Below are 18,953 nucleotides of genomic sequence, written 5' to 3' on the forward strand. Positions count from 1 at the left end.
AGAATGATGGCTATGGGTTCTACCTACTAAGTCAGAAGGCAAAAATGTTTGCAGTACATTCATTGATGCCTTGTTGTAAGCATTGAGAGTCCTGGTTAGAGATATTAAAACCTAAATTTATCGCTTAGGATCTGGAGTTTTGTTTTTTGCTTTAATAGACATCTCTCTTATGTTCAAGTTTCAGCCATCTGTCCCTCACTTTGCACCCGACAAGGCTTCCTACTACAAAGTCTTCAGCGACACAGCAGGTTACAAGCACATCCATTACATAAATGGCTCACAGGTGAGGAATTTTCTCTAGGACAGTCACTGCTGGCTTGTGCTTCTCCTGGTGATCCAGGAGTCTCATGTCCTACTTCTTGCCTTGCCTTTTCCCCTGCTCCAGGTTCCAGTAGCTGTTACTACAGGAAATTGGGAAGTAATCAGCATAGAAGCTGTAACCAATGAATTTTTGTAAGTATCTGTAAATAAGGTACCTCTTCCCTAAGGGCTGGTAACAAGGGTCTAAGCAAGCACGGAGAGAGAAGAGGGAGAAGGCTTTTAACTTATTAAAAATCCGATTTAAAAATGTCAGATAAATTTTTTAATTATACTGTAAATATTTTACTAAAACCACTATGTTTTGCTTTTATAGATACTACATCAGTAATGAAAATAATGGAATGCCAGGAGGAAGAAATCTTTATAAGTAAGAAATTCTTTTTCCTGCAGTATGAGTAAAATTTTTGTTAACAAAAAAGAGAAACTTTAAGGAAAAATCACTGAAAACTTAAAGATTCATATGTTCAGCCTAATGTGGGGTCATCTTTAAGATATTTAATGAAAATCAGTGTAAGAGCATAAACTGCAAAAATAATGGAAATATTTTTCTATAAATTCAGTTAATAAAGGGAAATTGTGAGAACAACCAATCCTCAAGCAAAAACACCCTAAAAAATAACCTTGATGCTTTTTTTCCTATTACTATAATTTCAGTATTAATTGAACCCAAAAGCTGAAACTCTGTTTTCTCTAGTTTTTGAATCAGTTTCTATCACTTCCAAATTTTACCTTTTTTTATTCAACCATCTTACTTAAAAACCATATACTGCTTTAGCATAGCTTAAAAAAAAATATCTCTGAGATAAAACTCATTTACTTTGCAGAGTGCTCTTGGAAAGCAGTCCAAAATTGCCTAAATGTGTTAGCTGTAATCTGGATGAAAAAAGATGCCAATATTATTCTGTGTCCTTCAGCAAAGACACACAGTATTATCAGCTAAATTGTCTCGGTGAGTATATCCCAAATTAATTGACATAAACATGACTCACTGATTAGTTGGGTGCTGAAGTTCACTTCGTCGGGATCTTGATATGTACTGTGTAACAATGATATGTGTTGATAACATTGGATAAATGTATTGGCAGTGGAAAAACATACTGCCTCCTAGGCTCAGAAGTACCTTGACAAAAAGGGATAAAATGGGATAAAACTTGTTAGTTCTATCTGTCAGTGGACCTGAAAGAGCTGCAAAACACTCCTGTCCACTGTGCATCTCCTCAAGAGATGTATGGGGAGCTCTGCCTGCAGGAGGAATTTGGAGGCTCTGAAAGTGTGACAAGCAACAGACTGGGTAAAGAGCAGTGCTTTATGTATGAGAATAAAATTAAGATAGTGCTGGTCAAGAAGAAAATCCAAGTAATGTAATCATAGGGTAAGCAGGGGGACTGCAGTCTGTCTGTGACCTCTAAGTGCTCCTGCCACGTAGTATAAGGGTTAAATTAATCATAGGCTGGGAAAAATAAAATTGTCTCCAAAATTACTTTAAATTTAAGTGTATGCTGTTTTTTAACATGCCAAGATCTTCCTTAATCCATGGGTTAGGAGGACAGACAGCAGACAGAATTTTCTGTCAGTTTGTAAAAGTGGTTGAAGACAGCTGCTGTGGTCCCTGTGACAAAGCTTCCTGATGGCCAACCATTGTCCACCACCAAGGCATGGGCTTTGCTAAAGAGGGGAAATTCTGTTCTTCAGCACCTCACAGTCGTGTGGCTCATCTCTGAGACAGCCTAAACATTCTGTGGGATCCTGTGGCTTGAATTTGGGCCCTGCTAACCTGAAATTTAGCTTGAGCAGACTTGAAGGAAACAAGTTCTGGGCTTTTATGATTCACCCGTTCCCAATTACTTTACGAGGGCAGTGTTTCAAGCCAGCATGCAAACATGAAGGTTTTGTGCCCTGTTAACAGGTCCTGGCCTGCCCATGTCTACCCTGCACAGAAGCACTGATGACAAAGGTATGGGATTGTCTTTAATTTATATTATGCCAGAAAATTGCACTGTAAATTTATTCTCATTTTCTTCTCATTGCATAGTATAATAATAAAAATGTCAGTTATAAAGAGTAAATTTAATTTCAAATAATTACCAGAAGAATAAATTATATAGCTTGATGTATATTTATTCAGAGTTTATTTAACATTATTTTACACAGGGCTGGAATACAGTAAGTAGTGTATGACCTATTTACTGTATAATTGTTTGGTTTTTCTGAAATGATATTTAGGTGGAAAACAGGGGAAAAAGAACTGAAGGAAAACTATATTGTAAACGTTGAATCTGAGAGGAAAAACAAAAACTGCAGTAAACTAAAGCTGCAATTTAAGTTGCCATCATCTCAGGTTTAATATTTAAAGTGGTTCATAATTAAAGAGCGATGCATTTGAAAATATATGTTTAGTCTTTGAATCTTACTCTCTTATTTAGTCCTCAGATACTTGGAAAAAAACACTGAACTGGAAAATTCATTGAAAGATATTCAGATGCCTTCAAAAAAATTTGGCTCCCTTAATATAGGTGGATACAGTAAGTTCAAAAATGTCTTTTACTTTTCCCCTCCCACCCCCCACCCCCCTTTTCACCAAGTGGTTCAAGGTCTTCTGCTGTGGAGCATGACAGGACAGATGGATGTAATGGGAATTCTTGCAGTTATTCAGAACTTAGAGGCAAGGTGATTTTTTTTTTGAGATTTCCAAATATTCTCAGTTATTTTTTGAAATCCCAAAATGTTCTTATCTAAACTGTGCTTTTTCCGTAGTGTGGTATCTTCATGTTTTCATGATGAAGTGGCTTAACTCCTTTTTCCTTTATAATAAACTAGAAACCAGAAGTCTCTAACAGTGCAATAAATAAATAAGAGAAATGAGGTTGGGGCACAAGCCCAAAGTTTTTTAACATTGTTGAATTTAAATTACATTATAAAATCAAGTAGGTCTTTTTGATTTACAGGTGCAAGTTTGGTTTGTGTTAGCAGGTTGGGAGAGTGGAGAAGTTCAGTTACTATGAAAAAGCAGACGTAGTCTAAATAAAAAAATCTTGAAAAAAACATTTAAGCAACATTTCAACTCTATCACCTTTGACTTTGTGTGTGGGGGTTGAATAGGTTGAATAGATTTGGATTGAATAATCATTCTTGAAAGCACGTTCATGCTCTGATACTGCATAAACCTTGGTACAGACCAGAACAAAATGCTAGAAAACGAACTGTTAATGCCTTGTGAGTGGTGCCCCTCAGAATCTGGGTAGAGAAGTGTTCGTGGTGTGCTCTCAGGCTGAGCAACATCAAGGAGCCCAGCAGTGGGAGGCCTGGTACCTGTCTAAACTGTACTTGCTCCAGCCTTTGCTACTGGCTTTTCTCTTCATTACAAACTTCCTCCTGATAAAATGAGCAGTGATTCTTAATGGAATTCCATTTTATGAACTGTATTGAGTTAGGTCAGTCATTGCAAACTGTTCTTTTTGATGCCTCCCTTCTTTCACTGTTATCTTATTTATATAATAACTCTCTTTATCTTTGTGTTTTCTGTCTTTTATTTCTGTCACGTTTTTACTAGGGCTAAAGATGAAATCTTCCAGGCAAGATGGAGATTTAAAGATGTTCTTCATGCTATCAGTTGTATATTCATTATTTTTTTATTCCTCTTTGTTCTTACTACTTCATGTCTTCAGGGTAAAAGCTTTTGGGTAAGGGGAATCTATTTTTAATATCAAAAATAGGAGAAGCAAATCCATTTATGTAGTCCTACTTAAAGCTTCAAGTCTGCTCACAAATCCATGTAGGTTATTAGAGTGAGTATATCTGTGACTATAGAGTATGCAAAAGTTAAAATTAGTATTTTAATGTGTTCCATTTAGATCGTTTATGTTTCAGTGTTCTAATGCCTTGCATATTTGTATCTGGGCAAGTTTCTGTAAGATTTGCATTCTGACTATTACTGCAGTGCAGTCCATCAGCATTGCAGCATCAGTTCACTTAAAATTCATGAGTGAACAATTGAGTCATTCAGTTTGCAAAACTTACAGGGTGTGCCTTTAAAATGTTCAGCTCACAGCCAGCTTGGGTAGGACGAATAACATGAATGGAACTGGAATCAATATTGCTTCAAAAATAATAGATACTTGGATATGTTTCTGGGATGCTTTACAAACTGTCAAGCAAAGTCTATCTGGCAGGTTCAAAATAATATAGAATTTCTTTCCTCTGCTGGGAGAGAAATTTTATTTTTGAACCTGTGTTAGATTTACTACTGTAGAGACATAACAAGTTTCACATGTAAGCTTAGAATAATGTCATGAGACGGCATGTTGATTCCCCAGATTTTATTACTTTCTGCTAGTTTAGCTGTAAAACATTTTTTGAAATAAATAGCTAGGAAATTCTACATGTGTATATTAGGACAGTCCAGTTCAAGCTGCTCTATCATTTTTAGGGGGTGGCTTAAATGTTCTCTTGCATGAATTGTAATGCATGTCAAGTAATTTCACGGAGGGCTGACCTAAGTCAAAACTCTTTTCACTTTTAGACCTGTGGTATCAAATGATTCTGCCTCCCCATTTTGATGAATCAAAGAAGCATCCTCTGCTCCTTGATGTGTAAGTTTTCAATCACATGGCAGTGTTGTGTTAATAATCACTTTCATCTACTTCAAATGTTCTAAATAAGGAAACACAAAACTGGAATGTTTTCTAATTACTTCTTGAAGTAGTTTTAAGATGGAATGGAAAATAGGGGTTTATCCCAGTTCATGGTGGATTCCTGTGCCCTAAGATGATGTAATGTTTAATGAGCACAGCTCTGGCACTGGCACTGAGGCAGATATGTGACTTAACAGCCAGGATGTTCATGTTAGCTTACCTCCTCCTCTGCTCGTGATGTTCCTTAGGAGTAATCTTTGATGAAATCACAGTGCAGAAAGAAACCTTGAATAAGTCTTGTATTCTAAAGCTCAAGTACTGTGTGTGACATTGCATGTTTTCTGTGATATTTAACTGTCAGTCAGTGTTGACAAACATCATCCTGTGGTCAGGATTGCATTTGCTGTGTATTTTTTTTCATAAATACAAGCCCATGAGCATGTGCTGATTGGTCTGGTCTTCCTCAGGCAGTTCCTGGTATGTTTTCTTCTAAATGTGAATTACTGAATTTTAGGTGTGCATTAAAAGAAAAATGTTAAGTTATTCCTTTTTAGAAAAAGATGACTCTATAATGAAAAGTGGCTGTTAGTTGTTGGATACATCTTTATATAATGCAATTTGGTAGCACTTTTTGCTGTGCTATTGAACATTGAACATTTTAATGAACAGCCAGTGCTCTTGGCTTCTTAAGGCTTGTTTTGATTATGATGCTATTTTTATTGACTTACCTTGGTGTTTGTCAGGATCACATCTGGTTCACAGTGATCTAATATCAGAAATTACTTTGGAATTATGGATCCGTAGTTTGAATTAAATTCCCAGTAGTTTTTTCTGTGCTTTTAAGACTGATAAAAGTGGGCTATAGAGCCATATGAGCCATTCTCCTATTTCTTACTGTGTTGAACAGTGCCTAGAGAAGTGCACTGCACAGAATTTTACCATGAAGGCACTCAAGAGTATGATTTCATAATGATCAAGTGCTTCTGAAATATTTTCAAGTAAAAAGTTACAATTATAGTTTTGCTTCCTTTTTCTCAGCCTGTATAAGAAATAGTTCAGACTGATGAGACATAGAAAATGGTATTTTTCATTTTTCCAGTTGAAGGCTATTCATTGATTTCACACTTAAACCAAATAAATCATGGGTGAGTGGAACAGAAATAGAGAACATCACTTTGAAACTCTGGTGACTAGATATGCCAAAACAGAAGAAAACCTGGCTTGGATTTCTGATTAGCTGCCTTAAGTCAAAATAATGAAGGTTTCTTATTAGAGCAGAAAGAGTTAAAACAAAAACAAAAATCTTGCTTTCTTGATTAACAACTGAAGTTTCAAAAAAGCATATTGCTTTTAGTGGCACCTTGGAGTCAGTCAGTGATGCTTTCCTTGTTTCCTCAGTTTCATTTGAAAGTTTATCCTGTTTCAAAGGCCAGAATTGTCAGCAGCAATTATATTTCAAATGCTTGATGTGAGAATATGTGGAGAGTAAACGGCTGGATTTTGTGACGTTTTTCCCCTAGCTATGCAGGACCCTGCAGTCAGAAAGTGGACCAAGCGTTCCGGCTCAGCTGGGCCACGTACCTGGCGAGCACGGAGCGCGTCATCGTGGCCAGCTTCGACGGCAGGGGCAGCGGCTACCAGGGCGACCGGATCATGCACGCCATAAACAGGAGGCTGGGAACATATGAAGTGGAAGATCAGATAGAAGCAGCCAGGTGAGCCACAGGGAAAGGTCAACACCTGCTCCTTCTTTTACGTGCTTGTTGTGTAAGGGGGGAAAAAAAGCTGAAGGTTTCAAATGGTCATCGGGAAAATACTGGCAGAAAGTAACTGCATTCTGCTTAATTTTGTACTCTGAAGTGTGTCATTTATATGCCAACCATCATTTTATGCTTAAAAAGAGAGGAGAGCTAATGCTGTAGTACTAGTTAACCATATCTCTGATTTTATGGAGATGATGATATGTGCCATACTAGTAGAAGAACACGCTACCAAGGAATTTGGAGATGGAAGTTTTACTTCAAGCATTTGCAAGTTTCTCTTGTCACAGAATTATGAGAAATACTCAGCCTTCAAACCGTGGTTCACATTTATCACTTGATTTATGCTTGTAGAACCTCACTAAAACAAACAATCCCAGTATAGATCTCTCAGAACTGCAATGAAATTTGATCTTACAGGGGTTTTTATGTGAGATTTTAAAATGCTAAGGAATTTAAACAATTTCACAATCTTCTTGATTTTTTTTTTAATTTTTTTTATGCTGACTGTATTTCCATGTGTTGGTCTGTTCCTTACTGCTGCAATATGATTTTAGTGCATCTTCTAAAAAAAACAAGGCAGGTAGTGAAATCTGACCTAATACAATACAAATGGCAGTGTTTATGGATCGAGGGGTTTCAGAGTGTTATATGTACAGATGGTTTTTTTTTAATTAAATTAAATTTTTCTAAATTTCCTAAAGACACACGTGCCTGAATTATCATATGTTTTCATGTTCAGTCACTATGATGAAGTGGGAAATGTACAATAGAAAGAGAAAGACTTGATGGGAAATAGGCACATCTGTAGAATGGCAAATACTTGCTGTCTGTTAAGTGTTTAATTATTCTGTTTGCTTTCAGAAAATTTTCTGAAATGAGCTTTGTTGACAAGGACAGAATAGCTATTTGGGGTTGGGTAAGTACTCAAAAAATTTTGGCTGGAGTAGTATTTAATTTAACAACTATTTATTGTGCTGTCATGTGTGTGAGATCCTGTAGTGCTTCATGTGAGGCACCTCTGGGGTCACAGCACAATCCAGTACTTGAGCTGATGAAGTTCATCTAAAAGTGTGTTTATACATTACCCTTTTGCAATCACTCAGGAGCCTTTGTAAGAGAAAGGCTCTAGGACTACTAGAGGGATTAAAAACCAGTTTAAATGGATGCTGCCAAGTTCCTGTGTACAGTATGAACCTATACTAAAAAAAAAATCCAAGTATGTATTCAACAGCATTTCTTCAGTTGCATGACTGATTTTAAAAAATATGTGAAATTGCACTTGAGCCAGCTGTGTGGGTTGGTTATCATGGTATTTGCAACCACAGGCCAGATTTCTCTAACTTGATGCATCTTTAAACCTGGCAAAGTAGATGGAAATATTTAATCATTTAATAGCATGCACCCTCAGCTACAAAGCTAAATGTGTACATAGTGTTAGTGATTGCAGTGCTGAATTAAATTGTTAACTGAAATTTGGGCACTGCAGGTGAAAGGCACAAATGAATAAATTGCTTGATGGCAATATGGTGTCTTTTATAGCTTTTCTTCTGGGGGTAAACATCTCTGTTCTATGAAATCACATGTAATGGTATTAACTGTGGTGAAAGGAAAATTCTTTCTGCAGAAACTGATTATTTGATGCAATCCCATCTTAAGTCCTTATGACCCTCAGGATGAATAGTAGAACATCCCTCTTTGGAGCTATGTTGGGATTATGCATCCTGGACATTGAACCTGTTGGCAAACAGATTTTCTTTATATCTTGAGTTTTTAGACTGTCAGCCTCTCATTGTCAGCCTGTACATGAATTCATGTACTTGAATTTTGTTTGCCATAAATTCAGCAGTAATACCTTTACTGTGGCCAGGTTAGGCACTTTTACAGTGTTTAATCACTAAGTGCATGCACTACTTTGCTTATCTCATTGAAAGGACCTAGGAATTGAAGTTGGAGCAAACATTTGAGGACTTTGAAATAAGATGCAATTCCCTGTGCCTGTAATCTGGTTTTAAGACAGGAATGAGATCCAAAAATAGTTCTTGTTTTTGAATGTGGGTGGGCACATTTTCCTAAATAACCCATTCAAACTCTTGTGAGGGCAGTCATTTGGGCGGTTGGTGACAGTGTTTAGGTATCTTGCTGCCTGGATGCTCAAGTGTGTCAGATATTTACTCATCTGTGTATCAGGCTAGACTGTGAGTAAATTTTCTGTGTGTAGCAAGGAGTGTGTTGTTGCACAGTTCCTCCCACAGACTCAGCAGATCCTTCACTCCCCAGTCACAGTCTTGCTCCTGACACTTTGGGGGAGAGTTAGGGAGCGAGTTACCACGGGCCTGCTCCAAGGGAGCTGGAAATTTTTGGACGCCCTGTTGCAACTACTCATCAGAGCAGACTGTGGGCCAGAGCTCTGCTTCCACCCACTCCCCCAGCACGGGAAGGGACACAGCGGTTCAGCAGTGTCTCGTTTCCTGTCGTTTGCTGCTGCCTACAGTGCTACCAAGCACAGTCATCCTCAGCTGAGTCACAGTTCGGCAGCGTTTGCGCCCTTGTTCCCCATCAGGCTCTCATTCATCAGTGCCACAGCTGCCATGCGCTGTTTGGTGCCTGTTTCCCCGACCGAGCAGGCTGGCTCAGATCTGACCCAAATTCAGCATGGAGTTCATTAATATGAAAAACGCTGATCCTATAAATGCCTGATGAACTGTGTAGCAGATGGGCCCCATCCTTTCCCTTCTGACTAAAATAACAGCAATGTTTTCTTCTCAGTCTTATGGGGGATATGCGACCTCCATGGTGCTTGGCTCTGGGAGCGGCGTGTTCAAGTGTGGAATAGCGGTTGCCCCTGTGTCACGCTGGCAATATTATGGTATGTGAGGGCTTCCTCGTTACAAGGATTCCCATATGTCTTCCATTGCACACGCTGCAAAGTGTGGATTCGTAGCGCAGAACTTTGGGTTATCTACTAGATGCCATGTAAATGCCACTTGGTCTGTTTTTATGAGCTCGTGGCCACTGCGTTTTGAAATGAAACCAATTTGCTAAATATTATTTCCCATTTTAAAAAGTCAGATCCATAACTTCAGGTAATCTCTTTAACCATTAATGAAGGCTAAATCATTGTAATAGTGGTAGCACTGCTGTAATGTGTCTGCCTTTGCTTTGGTGACACACAGTACTGTGTGTCAGAAATCCATCGCAGTTAAAGTTTTGTGTCTTCAAAATGAAACTTCACTTATTAGAATGAACTGTGAGAATTAACTTTGAACTTGCATTGTAATTTACCCTCTCAAAGTACCAGGAGGGGTTTTTTTGCATGTAAAATTTGGATTTTATAAATCTAATTCATCTTGAGAATAGCTTGATGTGAGAAAAACCTGATCAAGTGGACAAGTGTCTACATGCTTCAAGCCTTTAGAGTATGAGGTTTCAAGTAGTTGCAGGAGGCTAGAAATGGGCTAGTTATAGGGACTCTCATCCCAGATTAGAAAAAATTATATGAAGTTATGAATTGGTGCTGGTATAATCTGAACACATTTTAACATTTTCCTCTTCTTTATTTTCCAAAAACACTCAAGGGAAAGCTTTCCCTGGCAAACCTCTACTAAAGAAAGCATAATTTATCATTCTGCAGCTAGCACAGAGGCTGTATAATAGCTAATTCAGCAAATCAGATCATGCTGGTAGGCAGCAGCAGTAGTCTATTGGGGACATAGCAATGTCCTCATAATATTTTGAACATGAATATTAGGGTATGACAGAAAAGATTTTTTTTAATGATCAAGATCTCTAAAATTCCACTTCTACCTAGTTAAATGAAGGATTATGGAGGCATATTCAGCATAAAAAAACCTCTAGTGCAACAACTCTGAGAAGTCAAATGGACATTAGAATACAGCAGCAGAGCATTAATTTGTAGGGTTTAAAACAAACAAATGGTAAATCTGCAAATGGTAAAATGGCAAAAAATACCATTGGTTTTTTTAACCCAAGCCGAATCCTAATATACTACTATATTTTCGTAGTATAGATTTTTGGTGGTAAACATTTAGATAAAATAAATAAGATTTTTTTTTCAGATGCTAGTTATTTACTGCAACATCTTCAGTCATTTTTTAGGATTACTGAAAGAATAACAATAAGGAAACACTGACACAAAGTGCTATATTAATATTCAGCATTCAGGTGTCCATGGCAACAAGAAGATTAACTATTCTGAATAACGATGGTTACCTACACCCTTCATTGTGGAAAACCTGATTTCCAGTATGCATTGTTACTGCTTGTATTGATGGTAAAATTGATGGTAGACAGACTGAAAATTAAGTAGCAGATTCTAATTTTGGGATGTTTTAAATTTCAGATTCAATATACACAGAGCGATACATGGGCCTTCCTACAGAAAATGATAATCTGAAGAACTATAATGTAAGAAAGAAATCACTTTTTTTGTGTGTTGTTTCATTTCTTAACTGGTATATTGTTCTTTAAACAGTTTCATTCTTTCCCTATGGGGAGAAAGAAGTGTTTTTCTTCTTTCCTGCTAGAACTATTGCATTGTGCTGTTAGAGGCTGTAGTCTCGTGTGTTTGAATTTGCACAAGGCAGCTTCCTCTTGGTGTATGGTGTGGGGTTTCTGTTGTTTGTTTGGTCTGTTGGTGTTTTGGGTTTTATTTTTACATTCACTTCCATTTGACTACTTTGCAGACTGTAAAACAAGCTGCAAAAACTTTTTATTTTAACCACTAAGAAACAAATTTGTTTTAAAATTTATATGTTCATGTGCAAAGTATGCTTTATTTTAAACATTTTTCACAAAAACAGATGTACTCCCATTCTTTCTGAAATGTAATTTTTTTAAAAATGGGTATTGTGTGAACTTCCCTGCTTTAGGAATCTACAGTTTTTTTGCAGGGAAAGCAAAATCTCCTCAATACTAGAACACTTTGACAGGTAGGCTAATCTGTCTGTACCGTGATGATATCAAATTGCAGAGCAACTGAGAGCCAGCATTGTCAGGACTGAAATGCTGGCCCCATCTCCATAGACAGAGGGTGTCCAAAGTTTGTTCTAAAATGACCAGTGTTTGCACAGGAGTGAGGGAATTTGCATTTGTCCTGCTGAAAGCAAATTTCATGTAGATTGTTCGTCCTTGTTGCAGCATGATTAATCTAATTGACTTGCTCTAATCTAATTTGACTTGCTCTTCCATGTGCCAGATGATTTCTGTTGCCTCAAGGGCTTTTTGAAGTCACAGGTAGCTGAGCATAGGGTAGAGCAGCCGTATGTTCTGTTAGGGTTTGGGAAACTTCAGGCTGAGGTGAAAATACAGCGGCTATGGGAGAACTGTGGGAATCTGAGGGGTACTTTGTGCCCTGGTTATTGGAATGTTTCACAGAAAACTGTTTCACAGACCAGCCATGAGGATACAGGAACCAAACGTTGTTGTTAGAGGAGGAGATAGAGCATTCTCTGTGTTTGGGTTGGTAAGCAAGGTAGAAGACAGATAGCACTGTTGTTTGCATTAAAAAAAGTAGAAATAAGGGTGGAGGTTGTTGCAGTGTTTTGAAAGTACGATAACACATATAAATACATACATATATGTACTGAAACATGTGGTTTGACATATATTTACAGTACTCTAGTGCTGTCAACTGCTATATGAAATGTTCTGGTCAACATTGGGAACAATAGTAGTGACTGCTGGACAGCTTGGTAGTGTGTCTGTCTCCCTCTTCTACCCAGTGAGCTCTTGGGCCCAGCGGGAACTGACCAGCAGCCTGCAGCCTCCTGCCTGCCTTTTTCCAAATGTGTTTCTTTAAGGCAGGGGGAACAGTAGGAGGTCTGCGAGGTAGCAGTGTAAATACGAGTTCCTGTCGCTGTGCAGAACGAACGTTAACGCTCTGGGTGCACAAAGTCACTCACCAGCTTCACGGCACAGATGGCAACAGAGGACTGTTTAATCCTTTCAAGCCAGGAGTCGGATTTTCTTGGCATGGTATCCATTGCTGGCAATGGCCACGTTGAAACTGCCAGTACCAAAGAGCTAAAGGTTTCAAATGTGTTACTCAGAGGACTAATTGGGGAGAATGGTGGCTAGATGGAGGAGGAGTAATTGCCTAGATCAGATTGTCACACTTCGCTGCTGCTCCTAGAGAAAGGAAAATGCAACTTAAATCCTCGTTTGTTGTTAAAAGCTCCAAATAATGTGGTGCCTGGACTTTACTTTTAACCTGGAGGGTGGGTTGGCTTGAGAAGTGAGTTTGTTGTTTCATGTAGCCTCAGTGACTGTCTTGTGGGATTTTGTTATTGCTGAAGATCCTTACTAACTTCAGCCCAGTATGTTCCTGGCTTACAGCCCCTTTGATCCATGTCCCAGTCCCAATAGCCAGCCTCCTGGCCCCTTGACACTGACAAGAGCTGTTTGCTGAAATGAATGGTTTTTGAGGTGAATGCAGAATCTGTACTGAAAGCTAGTACATACAGCTGAAGCTGTTAAAGCTTGCACTGCTAACTCTGTTCTGTCAGGTTTGTGTGCTGCATCATATATTCTCTATCCTGCTGCATTGCTGTAAAGCTGGCAGGAAAAGTGAAAAGTTGCATAAACTGTAGTATGCACCCTGATTTAAAAGAAATGAGATGCTGTACACACCTGCTTGGAGAAGATGAACACTTCCCTAACATGGAGAGTATTATTAATGACTGAATATATAGACTCAAGAAACCAGTCGTGGTAAGAGGGGTACATCATGCCTTTGTATTACTGTGACATTAGGTTTTACTTTATGGAAGGCAGAGAATGTGAGTTGTTTTATATTGTTGTCACGAGTCAGGGAGGACTCACCCTCCTAAGTGGACTAATTAGGTATGTTCAGTATCTGTTAATGTAGTTCTAAACTACTAAAAATTAGAGCTCTGTAAAAGAGAGGAACAAGCATGGGTGGTGCTCCTACTACAATCCTAGACTGAATGGCAGAGAATCTGGTGGCCTGGAAGAAACATCCCTTTGATGTTTCATTGAGACTGAATCAGGGCAGAGCTCTGGAGGTCAGACGCAGTAGCCATGTAAAGCATACTGAAGAGACTGTTCAACTTGTGAGAACATTATTTTGCAGTTCACTCTGAATTTGATATGCTTTTGGCAAGTGTTTGAAACAGTCATAGATTTGGCAATCTTTTTCTAGCAGATTTGAAATGTTCAGTCCTTAAGAACTGCTGCATCATTAGGTTATGCAAAACAGGGTACAATTTTGTAAATATGCCATCTTGTACTGATTTGACATTTGTTCTATTATCTGAGAATATGCTAAAGGGAGAGAGACCTTCAATTTCAGCCAAACCTTAACTTGTTTGTGGAGTGCTGATAAAATGTTGACTGCTGTGTGATCTTTAGAAAAGCCAGTTACACTCAGCAGGGCCTAATTCTCAGTACTTGTTCACGTTACCTTTTCAGAGCCTTTGTCCTAGCAGTGTAACTGTAAAACAGAGGTGGTAAATAGAGTTGTATATTTTTGCTGTCCACTTAAGGCTTGTTTAGCTGCTGTTGCTTTGTTGTCTAACTGTGCCTACCTGAGAGTGCTCCCTATCTTGCAACCTTCTTTAAGGACACAAAGGTACTGTGTCCTTAAATCTTGTTTTAGGGAAGGGACTCTTCATGTCAAGTGTGAGTACAGCAAGTGAACTATCACCAGTGATAAAAAAGCAGAGAAAGTATCTCATGCTTCTTCTTTCTGAAGTATTTTTGCAAATAACTTTATTTTATTTAATCCCTGAAGAGGAAAAATAGTGACATCCTCTTTCTAAAACTGCTTTTGCCAAGTCAAGTTCTCAGAAGTGTAGCTTAAATCAGGCTTCCACTCACAGAAGGTTTACTTAAAACAGCATTGCTTTTCTGTAAGAAAGCCTAGCAAGGTGGTCTATCCATTTTCCCTCTGCACATGTGGGAAATTATTTACTCAAAGGATACTGGTTGGTTTGGGGGTTTTTTTGCTTGTTGGTGGTTTTTTCGTCTTTAATCTCACTGGGCCAGTGCTTTCTCCATATTTTGGCACTCATTCTTACTCCATGATACCAAATAATCTAAATGGAAAGTATCATGCTTCCACTTTAGTGGATTTCCATATATTGGATTTCTGGTGCTCTCTAGCCTTTGACTATCAAAAGAGGGCAACTGCAGTGTTACAGACTGCAAGGTGGGGGTTTTTTGCCCTCTCTGCTGAACTTGGTTTTTAAATTTTCTTGAATACATACAAAGAACTTACTTCATGTATGGAAGGGTTCTGGTACACTATTCTGCCATGACAAAAGAAATTTAATATTCGTACTTACTTTAAAGATTCATGAGTGTACAAGAGACATAAGGAAGTCAGAACACTTCTTGTCTTGGCAGTACAATGTATTTGACTTTTTTGGGGTACTTGTGCAAGGATACAGCCTTAGTGCAAAACTAGGAAGAAAAGCAAGTCACTAAATTCTTCTGTTCATAATTTTTAGTATTTTTTTTCTTGCCAGATTAACTGGTTGTCTTATCAAGCCTAAAATGTCTTGTCCCTGTTGTTCCTCTTCTTTCTCTGTTCATGGCAGAGCACCATCCTACTCCCTTTCCTTGCCCAAATTAAAAATCTTATCTGCAATCCTCACTGTCTTCGTTCTTTTGTCACAGTAGCAAGTTAGGTGGGCTAGAATGTTCTAGGGAATATGTTGTTACTATGTTTTAAATTTCTTTATTAATCATAGTCACTGATTATTTCATCTTTTCATCACTGTATCGTGTTTCCATTCCCAAAATGTAGCTTGACTTCTATTTAGAGATTTGGTCTAGTGATTTTCGCTCAGGCATTTCTCTTTCATATTTGGAGAGTGCATTTTTCTAACCTTCTTGTTTCCCAATTTTACTGGAGACTGAGGCATTGTTAGCTGCGGTGCCTTACCTGCAGGTGAACCTTGTGGGGAAGATAACATGTGTCGCCTCTGCAAGAGCTACTCCTTGCTCTCGCAGGGTGCACTGTTGCCATGGCAACTTTTTTTTTAACTTGTCTGCAGTCGAGCAGGAAACCTATGGCACACGGTGTGCTGCAGGCTCCCACCATGCTGGCCATGGATGGAATGTGAGCCTCACTGCAGAGCTCTTCCCCTCTGCAGCCCCTGTTCCTTGGCACCACGACCTTGGCAGCAACTGCAGGCAGGTGTGGGGTGCTCGGAGTGGGGGCACCCTGCCCTGGGTGTGTGACCGTGTCCCTTGGCACTTCAGAGGGGGGTAAGCAGGGCTGTGCTTGGGCTGAGCTGAGGGAACCCAGACAGTGTCAACACGAATCAAATTCAGTTGGTAGCAAGTCATACCCTCATAAATAGCACCTTTTTTCTTTTTTTTCCCTTTAATTTCAGAGTTCAACAGTAATGGCCAGAGCTGAAAAATTCAAGGAAGTTGAATATCTCCTTATTCATGGAACAGCAGATGGTGAGTTGCAGTTAATTAGACATTTTAGTATTACAGACAGGTTCGCAATTCTACTACTGACAAAACAAAAGCATGAAGGGGCAAGGCTGTTACATTTGCGTCAATAAAATAATACCGATTTCTGCAACTAATCTGTGTTTCAGTCCGCAGTGCTGGGGAGTCTAGTGTGTACATTGCTTTGATTTTCCCCCAGAGTATTACAGAAGCAGTTTTTGTTTACCTTTTTCCTCTTCCACTTTTCAGATAATGTTCACTTTCAGCAAGCAGCACAGATTTCCAAAGCTCTTGTTGATGCTGAAGTGGATTTTCAGGCAATGGTATGGTTCTGTTTTGTTTGTCGTTATACAAATGAGAATAATAACATAAGCCCCCTGTGGTAAGGTATAAATTCACTGCCTTCTTAAATGAAAGTTCATATAGTTGCATTTCATGTTCAGTAACTGAAATGCAAACATAAAGCACATATTCTATTTTTGCACAAGAAAAACTGTAAAGCAACACCATCTCATATTTGATCCTTTTTACCTAAACTTTCATTTTCTTAAATTTTTTGTGTCCTCAGACAAATAGCCAGGCCCAGCCTTTGCATATACCCAAGTGCAGTGAATAGTGTCTTAGAGATAGGGTAAAAGGGAAGGTTGGCTTCAGCAAAATCCCAGATAGCCTGTCCATCACGTCTGGTGGTTACCGTACTTGTAAGACAAGCAGTTATTTGCCCTTTCTTATGTTGTGTGTGGAAGTTCTCAGACTAAGGTGCAAGCTCTTCCTTTCCTACATTCTCTCAGCCCTAGAGGAGCAGTGCCAGAGAGAAGGATGTATAGAAGGAGGCCAAGTGCATGGTTTTCTTTCAGCCAAACTCAAAGGACATACAGAGGGAGAGGTGAGGCACCCCTTGTAACTGAACAGTTGAATCTGCCCTCCATGTGGACAAGCCACATGTTGTTTTTACAACTTCAGCATAAGAACAGAGCATGTCCCACATGCAAAGAAGGAGCTTAAGTGTCACAGCAGCTTCCTACCCCATCATGTCTTTGCCTCCATGCTCAAAGCCTCATGCTAGGATCATTTTAAATGGCTGCACAGGTTTTTATGTCTGTCGTGTTTGATTTATTTCATTGAGATGTAGCTGCAACTAACACTGTCTGTATTTCTCTTTCACACAGTGGTACACTGACAAAGACCATTCCATCTCCGGTCAAGCACACAAGCATATTTATACCCACATGAGCCACTTCATAAAGCAGTGTTTCTCACTGCACTAGCACCAGCATTGTTAGTGATGGTACTTCTCCAGAAAACTCTCATAAAATGTACTCTGAGCCAGTATAAATCAAGATGAGATAAGAGTCAGCTCTTGGGATACCAGTGTACACAATGAAGTGCTAATCTTTGAATGATTCCTGTTGCCAAGCAACTACTGCATTTTTATTGATTGCTTAATTGGGTCTTAACATCACCAGAATGATGTTGCAGACTTCTAGGAAGCATGGTACTTGCTTGAGTAATTACCTTTTGATATTTCAGTCTAAAAGAGGAACAATCCAGTTTGTATATTAGAGAAAGGAATGATAAAAATGTCACATCACAGAATGAAAAAAATAATAATGTTTCCATCAAAAATGAAATGAACCCTGGGGTAATTTCTGTGAAAATAACGAAGAAACATTTTTGCAGGAATTCGTAATGCTTGATAATTATTATTTTAGAATTGTTACCAGGAATACTGCAATGTTAGTATGTGCAGAATGAAATACTTTACACTGCAGTTCCTGAAGTGAGTGTGTTTGCTCTGCAATCTTTTGTATTACAGTTCCAGAACTCTTGCAAGGCAAGCACATAACCAGCTTTCACCAAAGATTTTGAATGACACCTAATCAAACCAGTGCCACTCAATTTCTTTGTGTCCTATCATATAGTACTGTGATTTTTGCTTATTTTACAGTAAAAATGGCTGCTACACTGGGAATATGCACTGCAAAATCTCCTCTGGGAACAAGAGCCCTATTTTTTTAATGTAGAAGTTGCTCATGTACTGATGAATAGGAACTGGTTCTTACACTGAAACATAAAACATTACAATGTGAACTAGCAGTCACTTACTGCAGGGGCTGAACTGTTACTCTCCTGTGAATGTGCTCTTTGGCAAAACCTTACAGCCTACCAATAAATATCTGCTTTCTTTACAGCACTCCAGGTAGGCTTCTCCATCTAATCTGAGGATTAGTTTTCTTAATTTTGCATAGAAAAAATGCAATCCACTTCTACTAAAAATTGTGCTGCTTTAAAATAATAAAGATATTAATTTATGAAAGGAGGTGTAGCTCATATCATTGAAAATTTTGCTTCAGAAAAAGAACACTGGATTTTTTTTTTTAATCCCATTAATTTTGAGGATGACTTACAGTGAAGCTTCTGATTTTGAGTAATGGTATCATGTAATGGAGTGTGACATGATTATCTAACACTTAGCTTCTTGGTATTACATGCCAGCATCTGATTATGTCTGTATTGTGGGTTATTAGTGACATTAGGTGTGAATGTAAAAGTACTCATGCAGACAGATAAAGCATGGGGAAGAATGTTAAGACACTTTGTGCAGCTTGTCCTTAAATGAGAAAGTCTCAAGTAGAAAATCAGATTTTGTTTTCACAAACTAACAATTCCTTGACTCAGAAAATAAGATGGGTGGTTTTGTTCTGTTTGTTGGCATTTTTTTGAAGCACATTGGAGCTGGGTTTTACAAATACCATCTTGGGTTCAAAGGAATAGTGGCTCTAATCTAGAC

At 38.5% G+C, this 18,953-nt stretch overlaps 1 protein-coding gene across 1 annotated transcript in view; it reads left to right on the forward strand.

The window, feature by feature from the left end:
- DPP4 (dipeptidyl peptidase 4) overlaps positions 1 to 18,479 on the forward strand; it is a 40,050-nt gene extending 21,571 nt beyond the window's left edge. Inside the window, exons 13-26 of the mRNA XM_058027925.1 lie at positions 179 to 283; positions 386 to 453; positions 635 to 688; positions 1,146 to 1,270; positions 2,228 to 2,275; positions 2,745 to 2,843; positions 4,841 to 4,910; positions 6,473 to 6,667; positions 7,577 to 7,631; positions 9,482 to 9,581; positions 11,076 to 11,140; positions 16,096 to 16,168; positions 16,412 to 16,485; positions 17,332 to 18,479. Coding sequence (XP_057883908.1) covers positions 179 to 283; positions 386 to 453; positions 635 to 688; positions 1,146 to 1,270; positions 2,228 to 2,275; positions 2,745 to 2,843; positions 4,841 to 4,910; positions 6,473 to 6,667; positions 7,577 to 7,631; positions 9,482 to 9,581; positions 11,076 to 11,140; positions 16,096 to 16,168; positions 16,412 to 16,485; positions 17,332 to 17,430 — 1,230 coding nt within the window. The 3' untranslated portion in view covers positions 17,431 to 18,479. The remainder of the gene's footprint in view (positions 1 to 178; positions 284 to 385; positions 454 to 634; positions 689 to 1,145; positions 1,271 to 2,227; positions 2,276 to 2,744; positions 2,844 to 4,840; positions 4,911 to 6,472; positions 6,668 to 7,576; positions 7,632 to 9,481; positions 9,582 to 11,075; positions 11,141 to 16,095; positions 16,169 to 16,411; positions 16,486 to 17,331) is intronic.
- Positions 18,480 to 18,953: the final 474 nt, after the last annotated feature.

The sequence above is a fragment of the Melospiza georgiana genome, chromosome 7 (assembly GCF_028018845.1).
Source record: "Melospiza georgiana isolate bMelGeo1 chromosome 7, bMelGeo1.pri, whole genome shotgun sequence".
NCBI lineage: Eukaryota > Metazoa > Chordata > Aves > Passeriformes > Passerellidae > Melospiza > Melospiza georgiana.